This window comes from Watersipora subatra, chromosome 7 (genome assembly GCF_963576615.1).
Source record: "Watersipora subatra chromosome 7, tzWatSuba1.1, whole genome shotgun sequence".
NCBI classification, from domain to species: domain Eukaryota; kingdom Metazoa; phylum Bryozoa; class Gymnolaemata; order Cheilostomatida; family Watersiporidae; genus Watersipora; species Watersipora subatra.
Window position 1 is genome coordinate 61,940,748 of NC_088714.1, and position 12,220 is coordinate 61,952,967.

General features: G+C 31.5%; 1 protein-coding gene across 1 annotated transcript in view; it reads left to right on the forward strand.

Moving 5' to 3' along the window:
- The window catches only part of LOC137400959 (A disintegrin and metalloproteinase with thrombospondin motifs 16-like), a 149,698-nt gene that overhangs the window by 8,584 nt on the left and 128,894 nt on the right, over window positions 1–12,220 (forward strand). The window contains exons 3-8 of the mRNA XM_068087297.1: window positions 1,140–1,217; window positions 1,834–1,981; window positions 2,845–2,961; window positions 7,873–8,035; window positions 9,083–9,167; window positions 11,821–11,916. Coding sequence (XP_067943398.1) covers window positions 1,140–1,217; window positions 1,834–1,981; window positions 2,845–2,961; window positions 7,873–8,035; window positions 9,083–9,167; window positions 11,821–11,916 — 687 coding nt within the window. The remainder of the gene's footprint in view (window positions 1–1,139; window positions 1,218–1,833; window positions 1,982–2,844; window positions 2,962–7,872; window positions 8,036–9,082; window positions 9,168–11,820; window positions 11,917–12,220) is intronic.

Here is a 12,220-nt window from a genome sequence, read left to right on the forward strand (position 1 = left end):
TGGAGAGCTATTGACCAGATACATACTTGAAAACTAATAGTAGATATTTTTATCCCTGTCAGCTCTGATGTTCACTCCAGTGGTTCATATGCATATAGCGTAACTTGTATGTCATTAAACTGATGTTCACTTCAGCGGTTCATATGCATATAGCGTAACTTGTATGTCATAAAACACTATTAAAAGTGTGATGCTATGGAGTACTTTCCTTTCTTCAGACAAATTATGCATTCTGTTAAATAAATCATCAATTATGTTTCTAAATAATAGTTACATTACTTACATAACCTGTACTTTTCCTTATGGCCAAATTTTGTGCTGTAGAAGTTATTAACCCTTGATGTCACATAATTATAGTAACTTTGGTACGTCTGGTAAATAAGGTACTCTGGTAGTTCTGTGTGCTGTGAGAAACCATTACCATCATGTTTAATAATGAAACATGATGGGACAGTGGCCTACTGGAACAGTTAATAGCATGTTTGGCTGAAAACCTCAGATATCTGAGTTGGATTCTCATACGGTTGAACCTTTTTTCTTAAATCTTTTAGCTTGACTTCAAAAAAATTGACTGACAAAAAAGCTCTTCTTAGAGTAAAGTTTGCCAAGATACTGCTATTCTAATTTTATCATTGTCCCACGAATACTCAATCATGAGAGATACTTGCACTGAAGTAATAGAGACTGATATTATGGTCATATGCTATCAAGCTTAGCCTTATGGCGCGATTACAAGTCTGGATGTAATTAGGGATGTTTTCTATCTCCCTCCTTTAAATACGGAAAGTCCAAGTAACAGTTGTTATCCTTCAGTACTACATTACTTAAAACTTAATGTACATTATATTAATTATATATCGTGTGTTATATTTGAAACATGAGTCGTTGTCTTACACAAATGTGGTGAGCGGATCAGCTGTAGCTTTTACTGCAATATTATCTAACCATGACATTGCTTGAGTGTCATAAATTTAAACCCTGTCTATATTGGTAAAATAAATTGGTTATTAAACAAATCCTCTTAGTAAAAGTTTATTAAATATGATATCTGTCATATTTGCTAAACTTAGCAATTGCCAGCTGTAAACATAATGCTTTAATCTTTGACAAAATTACATATTTATGTATTGGTGTTGCAGCATACAGTATTTTACCAAGATCTCAAGAATTATGCCTCTATCTCTTTGACGAACTTTAGTGGTAAAGTCTTTGCATTGGTAAGTAAATACGACATATATTATAATAAATTGTAGGTCTGTATGAGCCAGAAGGTATTGTTAATTTTCCCTTTAAGAAGAAAACCTTTGCAAGCTAATTTTGCTGATTGATAAAACTTTTGAAACCATTTTCTCATTTATTTCACTGGAACCTTTTTGAGGCAGTTCTAGTCAACTAAAATCTGATCTGTTTTCAATTGACCTAAAACTGACAATATAAACTTAGCTATATAAATAGCTGATGATGTACACAACTTCTATACCCAAATATTGCCTAGTTTAAGTACAGTTGGCTGTTTCTGACTAAACAATTGTTTGAACACTTCAAAATAGCAAAATTTGAAACTATATTTTTGGACACAGTCCTGAAAATCAAAATTTTTGAAATTTTAAGCTTTGAAAATTAACCCGGTGTTTTTATCAAACTTTCTTCAAATATCATGTGTTTATGCAACTACATGTAGTAACAAATTCAATTTTAAATATAGAAAACTTCTCCATTTGCTGATTAATAAATACCGTTTTCATAGCACATCTGCCCTGACATTTTTATTCATTAACTATCTCTCCATGTAGATAATATAGATTTAGTAACTTCAAATTGATTTTGTTTCAGCAAGGAAGTTTTTTGTTTAACGATGAAAGTTATGAAATAGAACCCTATCATCCTAAAGTCCACAAGCGAAGTTTGGGAGCCAGAGATGGAGACCATGTTGTAAGGAAACGCTCTACAGGAAACTCTAATTACAGATCAGATTATTTGGGTGGGTATAAGCTAGAAACTAATGATGTATGACATGACCTATTACACCATAAAAATGTGTAAACTCACATTCTTCACTATAGAGATAGTGGAGAGTTGCAGTGCATACCATATCTAATGAGCTGAAACACAAGTTTTTTCCTGTGGCTACTTTCAAAATGTCACACAAAATACATTATTGAAAATATGGTTTTAACAAGGAAGGTAAATTCTGGGTTTTTATCGACTTGCTAAAAAAGTACTATATTCTCCGCCTCTTTATCTTATATGACGATATAACCTGTCCGTTTTTTAAAGTATACCAGGAAGACAGCAATATACATGTATCTTATAAAGCTATACATGTTATGTAAAACAAATTATTTGAAACTTCTTTACAAAAAGTTAAATAAACAGAAGACTCATGCCCACTTTGTAAAATATTGCTGCCTTGCTGATATAGAAGGTAGAATTGTTTCCAAACCTTTTTGTACTTTTTTTCACTTTCTGAGGTTGATTTGATTATCCATTTTGGGTCAGCAGTTATTTTTTTCAATTCACAGTATTTTAACTATTGTGTTTCTAATGACGTCACAGGATATTCCAAAGCTTTGCCCAATCAGTAAGTGAGCAAATGCAACAACCAAATCATTTCACATTTTTTTATTTCTTGTTAGAAAACTAAAATCTTTTTATTGATAAAATCATTTTCAAGTTGAAAATTGTTAGAATCAATAGATTAAAAATTTAATTTTAGCTGAGCAAGTTGATTGGTTTCTTATACAATCATCTAGATGTACATATTTTTGTGTTTGACGTTACTTATTGACGCACTTAGTGTTATAATCAGGCGAGCCCGATCTTAGAAAATGTTTGTTATTACAGAACCTGTGCCTGGTTCACAAGACTATGACAGAGTTCAAAGAGCCCAGACAGCTTTTAGAGAACTACAAGATGAAGAGAAGGCTGGCAGAAAGAAGCGGTCAGCAAATGATTATGTCTGTAAGTTAAATAAATTATTAACTTAACTTTGAAACAACTGAGAACAAACTTGGCATTGCTCGTTCAGACTCATTGACTAACTGAGATGCAGTGATCTCTTTTAGATAATCAATGAAGGGCTAATCATTTAAAATTATACAAGTAAGTGAGCTCAATGCATAAGGATTATGATAACCAACAGTAACCTAATGATGTCATTACTGATGATCTCCTTAATGCCTGTAGATAAGTATGACATTGAGTACATTATTTTATACTGTTTTATTTTCCTTGGAATAAGTTTTAAATTTTTATCTTAGCAAACTGTGGAACTAATAAACGAATTGTGTAAACTGCTTCCGTTATTGTTGGTTCACAAAAAAATTATAAGTTGTAGTTTTCTATCGATTAAAATCTAAAAATTCTACGTAAAAGTAAGGAAACATACATTTTGGTGCGAGAATGGTGTATATGTTCAAGCGAAATGAATAATAAAATACCATCAATTAGAACATACTCTTTAAGTTAGTAATATTTATGTTGAGAAGCTAGAGAAAGTCTGATACACGAGCTAACCTGACTAGCTTGTTAAACTGTTTCTGAAATGGTATTTAACGAGAAAGTGTAAAACCTGTAATTTCTTAGCCATAAAACTATTCTAAACAAAAATAAGAAGTTAAAATCAGCTAAACCTTTAGACGGAAAACTTTGAAAACAAACTTCAACCTTTAAATATAAAAATTAATATTAACACATAAGCACTACAATATAAGTTTTTACAAACATCCCATTGATAAAAGTCTACCACAGTATACTTATGTTTGTAATTAATGAATGGCCGTTGTTGCTCCGGTAATAAAAAGGGTTTGGGACAAAAAATTGATTTGTTTTGAACGTATAACAATATTTGCCGTTTTAACTTTCAAACTTCATATCATGAAGAAAATGTTTAGAGCAAGTCAAATAAATTTAGAACGCCAAAACAACTATAAAGGGTTTAGATGTAAATTTAAAATAACTAGAAAGTAATAGATAAATTAAGTCTGCTTTGCTACAGTTACAATAAAAGATGATTCGGTAAGTATACGATTAATACGTACTGAGAAAGCAAATAGTATGTTGAATTAATAGTAACAAATAGTGCATAGAAGTGTGTGTGCGTGTGCGTGTGGGTGTGCGTGTGCGTGTGCGTGTGCGTGTGCGTGTGCGTGTGCGTGTGCTTGTGTGTGTGTGTGTGCGTGCGTGTGTGTGGGTGTGTATAAAAAGGTTAATATTTCACTAAAAGCTATCAACCAAAACTTTGAATAAGACAATACTGGTATCTCTCGATACTGGCACAAACGTAAAAATGAGATATCATACTGTTTCTCAGATTGAGCAGAAAGAGAATATGGAGATCATTCCTATGGAGAAATTACTCAGCTTTTTCTATGGAGATAATACAATTGTCACACGAAAAGAATTGGCCTTGACCGCAATTTAGCAATAAAACCTTGCGAAAAACTAAAAATAGAAGTTCAAGAAAACACGAGAGAGCATCAAATCAAAAGTTTAAATAATACGTCATATAGTGTGTGCATACGCTAGGCCTATATGGTATATGATAATGTCTTTGATAAATATGCCTTGTATAGCTCAGTCGATGAATGTGTTGATTTAAAAATTGCGGTCGCAATCTCCGTGAGGTCAAATTGCATCCGATTGTAGAATTTTACATGTATATTCCAGATTTTAATAGCTATAGCTGAATGCATGCATGCTTTGAGAAGTATATATATTGTACAGGTATATGCATAATAATTACTATATGCATATAAACTGCTATATATGCATAATGATTATTACATTTATATGAATATGCATTATTTTATTTATATACATCTAGTATATATACGCATATATATATATATATATATATATATATATATGTATATATATATATATATATATATATATATATATATATATATATATATATATATACAATCAAACATGGATAACTCGTCCACGGATAGCTCGAACACATGGTTAATTCGAACATTTCCTTTGGTCCGTTTCCACGTAATGATAAATTGCTATAGATAACTCGAACTCAACACTGTTAATTCGAACTGTTTTTTTGCCCAACGGCTACCGAAACGGTTGTTATCGCTTTAGAAAATCACTTTATTCAAAGCCATAGAGGTAAACTTCATCTTTTCGTAATTCATAAGCGTCGTTATTACCACCATCGGCAAAATATTTTTGTCAACGACTTTTCTAAAAGTTTGGTGAAATTTGATTTATACTGCGATGCGATGAATAGCACGGGCTAGCCGAGTCACGCGCGCAAGGATTTTTGCCACGCACATACAAAACAAAAATTGCATGTTGTTTTGTATGTGCGTGGCAAAAATCCTTGCGTGCGTGACCCGGCTAGCTCGTGATGAATAGTTTTCCGACGTTGATTCCGTGTTGAATCAACGTCGGAATGTTGAATGTTTAAAACATCTTAAAAAATGTTGTAATTAAACATATACGTTGTCTGAGCTACAAAAAACTATTCATCGTTTGACCTAAACACAGAATACGTGTGTACATTCAATAAGTATTTATTAAAAAAGCGTGAGTGATATAGAATGTACCGTAAAACCTCGTAAAACTTCTAATTGAACTGCCTCGGAGTGTTGCTCTTAACGAATCCCAGGTAAAGTAAGGTAATCTGCATGAACTTCAAGAAAAAACGGCAAAATTGATCGTGGGTAAAACCCCAAAAGAAAAAAATGTCTTTTCTTTTGAGCATTTCAACAACGATCAAGTTTTGCCAATGTCAATCTGAAAAACGTCCTGGCAATAACATCACCTCAAACAACAAACCAATCTCAAGTGATAGAAAAATCTCTATACTTTTTCATGAAAACGTTTTAAACTTTACATTAGAAGCATTTAATTTGAAACAAGCCATTTGTGCTTTTGATTTGTATTATAGTTTGTATATGTACATGTATCTACTAATAAATAAGTAAATATATGGACTTGTGACAGTGCTCTGATAACTTGAACGCTCTGATAATTCGAACACTTTTTGCTCGGTCCCTTGAAGTTCGAGTTATCCATGTTTGACTGTATATATATATATATGTATACATATATATATATATATATACATATATATATATATATATATTTTAATATCTTTAATGTCCCTAAGCCCCTAATGTTTGAGCACTGGGAGTGCTCAAACTCCCAGGTCTCTGGTAGGAGACCCGAGTTAGAGCATAAATTACCACCCATACGGGTTAACCAGGTAAGGAAACAATTTATTATATATATATATATATATATGTACTATGTATATAAGGTATATATATATATTATGCATATAAGGGATATATATATACATGTTATGTTTATAATGGATATATAATTATCTATTATTAAGATATTGCGTTACAATATTATATATAATAATGTATGCATGTACATGTATATACATAATAATGTAGATATATATATATATATATATATATCTGCACGCTGTACATCGTAATGTTACATTTTTTGCAGATCAAAATCACGAAATGCACTAAAGTTATTGTAGGTAACTATAGTTACTAAGGTTAACATATTGTTTTGCTACTATTTTTAAAGATGATGATTTTGATGATTTTACCAGGAGGTGATTGCATTAAATATTTACTATGAGTTTCTATGCCACTCTATATGTCTATACAATATTTTTGCCTGATTATGCCAACACTGAAACAAACTACCATCCTATAATCGTATACCAAACAGTTTATTATTGTAATCGTAGCAAAACAGACATATTTATCCACTACTTGCTCATTACTTAGTATTTAAATTTAAACGCTTTTAAAGTTTTATTGTTCCTCCTAATTTATTTCAACAAAACACTTTTTTCTTAGTTTGAAATTTAAAAATTACGTTTGTTTGAAAAGGTTTGAAAACCTTTATAGTTGTTTTATTTATTTCTCTTAATTCATTTAAAATGCTAAAATAATACCTTTCTCATAACATGAAGTTTAAAAATTAGAATGGTAAATGTAGGCCTATATGTTAAATAAGGTTAAAACTTCTGTCCATAGACTTTTCACTACCTGGGCAACACCGGGTAATTATTTAGCGTATTTATATATTATTAAAATTATTCATTTTTATTTATTATTATTCATATTGTTCTGTATTATAATTTAGCTGTAAATAATTATGTAATAATATTTTATTATTTGTAATATTTTTTACTGTAATTGTTTATAATATTAACTATTGTTAATATTAGTTATTTGCTATTTATTATTACTAGTATACATATTGCTTTCATTGACATACAAAAGTTGGATACAGTTTTCGAACGTGTTTAATATTGACTAAACTGTAAATTGTCATAATATTCCTTGTGATGATAGTTTTATGGCTATAGCCGAGCAGAACCTGCAGAAGGCTTACCAATAGTTTTAACTCACAAACCCCGAAATCTTCAGATCTAGTGCTATAGGTAAAACCATTAATGGTATTCAACCAATTATCTAACTTTTTGGTAATCAATAAAAGTCAAAACGGCTTGGTAATTTTTACAGCCTTTATAATTTTAGGGATACAAAACTCCCTTATCATTTGCACATGTATCTCAAACTAGAAGGGACGAGATTGTACAGTTACCAAAACTTAGTCATCACGTAGTGTTTTTATTGATGATTTTAAGCTAATCTTAGAGCAAAAAAAGAAAAATTGTGTAAGACCATTTTAACTGCTTTTAAATTCTATAACCTTGAGACAAAAGCTGTAAAAATATTTATAGTTTATGCTTATATGTACAACTTTAAGTACAACAAAAAGCTGTTAACAGTTTAATTATGTTGATTTTTGCAATTGTAAGTATGATGTAATTCTCCTAATGGTAATCATTCTTATGTGCATATGTCTTTGTAGTACCTGAAGAAGGCTCAGAAGATGCTGAAAGAATGAAACAATCTCGTGACCATTTGGAGGAGTTGCTCAACAGAGATGGAGAAAGGAAAAAGAGGAACACGCTCCCTCAAACTACTTACACTGTAGAACTATATATTGCTGTTGACTACTACCTCTATTTGAAGTGAGTCTGATAATTAAAGATTTATATATGCAAGTTCGACAGTAGGAGTAGGAAGTCAAGTTTTATGCAGATATTAAAAAGCTTCTGATATCACTATTGGCACTGCTACGAATGTGATGTATTCAAGGTCAAGTATCTGAGTTGCTATAAGCGGATCCATCTAGTTAATAAAAACTTTTCGTTAATTAATAAAATAATATAAGTTTATTGAGTTCTATAAATTTAACGAAATGAAGTTTATAGAACTTTATAAAAACCTATAAGTTTTTTTATGACTTTAAAAGAAATGTTTATTAAAAGGATATAGGTTCTATAAAGCTATTTATTTATTACCATTATTATATTTAGCTTACTACACTAAAATTAAACTACTACTAAACATTAACTACCGAGTTGACAGTTACTATGACTTCGATGTAACTGTCTGGTTAAAATTTTTTCATTTTGTATTTGTGTGAACAATGAAATCATTTTTAACTTTTTTGTTTTAGAAGTAGCAAAAATGGGAGAGAAAAACACGCAAATTGAATGGCTGCCTTTAACTTGCTATAAAGAACACAATTCAATATGCTAAAAAGTTAACACTCAAAATTACATGAGACCTAAACCAAATTATTTCAACATTCCTGACTAGCTAAGTTGATGAGTTTGGTTAAAGTGCTTCTGGTTTCAATTATGGTGTAAAGAATATGGGTTGTATCTTCTATGTGTAGTTGTGGTAACAAAATAGAACAACAGTTATGGGCTTGAAACTCAGTGTACTACACCAATTTATTTGTATTATGATACTGATACTGTTCTATCCTTCATAAATACAAACAAATTTACAAATGTACTTTTATTTATATTGAGAGTGATTAAAATAAATTTCAACCATGCTACACAAAATTTCTGTATCCGTATCCGGATCAGTATATTGGTCAGTATCTGGGTTGAGATAGTTTTTAGTTTAATATTAATCTGCTATTATGATAATTGTTTCAGCAGGTAAACATGTATTACCATTTGTATCATATTATAGGGGATCTCATTGCATTTAACTTGTAGACTGAAGGATTCCGCGGAAAGGTTAGACTGGGCAAGGGGTGTTGATGATTACATTTCCTTTTTTATAGCACATCAGGCTAATGAGGTGAGTCTAAGTCTGGCTAGTGAACATGAACCATCTATATGAACCTCAATGTTTGTTGGTCTGTCAGACCATGTGTCAAGTTATATAAAAATAATTTAGGAATGAAAAATTCGCTTTGGAGAGGTTTTGATATTGGAGCCTTTTGTTGTGTGTTTAGAATATGCATCCAACTGAACATACTAATCAATAACAGGGAAGATAGTCATTACATTGGTTCAAATAGGCACAACAATGTTGTGTCACATGCAATGATTACCAGCTGTCCTCACGGCTAAAGGCCCGACATTGCATGAGTATTAAAAATTACTTATCAACAGTTGCAGGTAAGGTAGTGTAAAGGTAACGTAGCGGGTAAGATAATGTAAGTTATGGAATGTCTATAAGCTGTTTTATTACTTGTAGAGTGCAGAGTATTTGCTAGTAATAGACTAAAACCAGCAATTGTGAAAATTGTCAAGCAATAATTGGATGTCTTCTGGTTGAATCAGCTTAATAAGATGCTTCAATAAAAGTGGCTGATTTAATAGAAGTGATGATGTTTTTATTTTTCATATCGATACTTTATTATCGCAAGGTTATGCATTGAGCACTAGTTAGTAATAATTTACAGCCTCGTAGAATACTTCATAGCATCTACTAGATATACTGTATGCAAAATTTCCAGCTACCACTTGCTAACTCAAATGCTGTAGCTTTGCTATTAGGCTGTTTGCACAGTAGAGCTGCCTAAACAAAATGAAATGTTGCTACGATAAAAACCAACTAGCTCACTTAGGCTTTTTACTGTCCTTGGCAGCACATCAAACTGAAAGGCTGTTGTTTGTGTTGCGATCACTGCGGGAATCTGCGCAGCTGGCAGATAAAAGCATAAAACTATAAGCCAGTAGGCGGCAGTTTAATACCGCCGCCTACTGGCTTATAATGGCTTGACCCATCAACCAAGGTAAACCTGAAATAGCTTTTTGGTAACTTTGCAAATTCTTCAGCTGTACAAGGTTACTCAACTAACCACCAAAAGTAGACAACTACTAAGGATTCTCGCAGCAATGGTTTATGAAATATTAGATTATATAGAAATGCTCTGAACAAGGCAACAACATTCTATAGTTGATGTGTTAGTCAATAGTTAGTGTAAAGGACAGCTTTATGTATTAGACTGTTTATCTAACCCTTCTATTTAACTTAGTTAATAAAAAAAAACAAATCCGTCTTGTGACTTTAAATACATGTATATCAACATTGATGCCTTAACGAAACTAACAATTTTGTGTCAGTGCGTGTGAGTGGTGCAGTGAAATGATTTGACTGGGGTGCGTTTTTGCCGTTGCGCTGCGTCTGGTCACGGGGCGGTGCAGTATCGACCGATAATTTCACTGGCATTTTCTGAGTGAGCCATGCAGAATGGCTTAAGTTTTTTTACGCTTTTCATCTCAAACAGATCAACTGGTCACCCCGGTCTCTGCATTTTGGTTGTGTTAATATACAGTGTATTGGAAAACTATACCACTCTATTCTTAAGTAAATGTTAGAAACCACTACAGCGAGACAACTCATACAGTATTTATAAGCTAACATACACCTAGCCGTACCAGAACAATAAAGGGCAAGAGGTAATTACTAATCTTTTCTTTATAATTGCATTTCTTATCGCATTCTTGCCCATTTTTACGAATTTTACTCATAACATTATGACTTTTATTTTAGCTTTCATGGTGCATACCAAGAACTGGCACATATAATAAAATAACCTATTTAACCTCAATGAGTTGTGTCTAGTCCTATGACACCCATAGACGCATACCCTTACTCATAACCTGGCATACAGCTAAAGTTAGTTACATTTTAAAAAGTGGCTGTAGAGCTCAGTATACTCAGTGAAAAAACATCAGTATAAATGGTATCAATAGATTCACTATTCGTCGTGTGATGCTATTCTTTCCTTTAATTGGTGAAATTTTTTCAGAGGTCTAAAGCATTTTATTTATGTAAATAAGGTAATGAAATGATTCATTGATAAAACTAATTGTGTTATATATAACAAATAATTATGTTATATTTCAAAAATCTGCAGCTGACACAAAATCAATTATTGGTCAACAGTGATAATGGCTGCAACTATCTCATAGTTGCCAGAAAGTGTTATGCATTATTTGCTATGCATTTCTTATATAAGCTCAAACATCGTGGAATATTTTACAATTTTCACTGTCTCATTCATTTGCAAAAACCATTCATTTGTTATTAATATGAGTGTATGTTTTATTGTCGTTGTCTGTACTCTGTGATAAAATAGTGAAGTTGTAATGATTTTTGGTGCCAATAATCAAATATGATAAATAATTTTTATACTGATATAATAATTAGGTATGCATAAATAAATTTCCTAAAATATAAATTTGCACTTTTTAAAATATAACTTTTTATTGCATTAAATTTTAGTTAGCTACTGTTTTACCTCTCATTTGATAACTGAAAGGCCAATACCAGGGCTAACAGCAAAATTTTCAAAGCACTCCATAGAAAATATTTTTGGGTAAAACTACTACATAATTGAACAAAGCTATTTAAGATGTCTTGCAGTCAAGAGTTTGTACATGTATATCCCAATTCTTACACCTAATTGATTATTATATGATAAAATTTATAATTACAGATAGATATAAGATATAGAATGATTGACTCTGGGATTCATCCTGTGCATGGTCAGTGGACAATGAGCACAAAACTGTCCTACCTAAATGTAGCCAAGGTAAGATTGTTTAACTCCTACTGTCCTTTGTTCATGACTCACAACTATTTCATGTCTTAGTAGAATGATAAGATGTGAAAAAGGAGATTTTAAAGGAGCATTGAGAAAATAGAAATATAAAAGTTGAGTTAGGCAGTGAGAGCAAAGGTTGAAGATATCAGAAGGGTAAAATAAACTATTATACGAAAGTAGGATTTTTTGGTGCGTTACTATGGGAATAGTGTGGGATTTCTCACTTCATCTCCCTTTGTACACAATCTACAGTTTTGACTTTCATAAGAGTAAATTTAATGTTGTACGATAT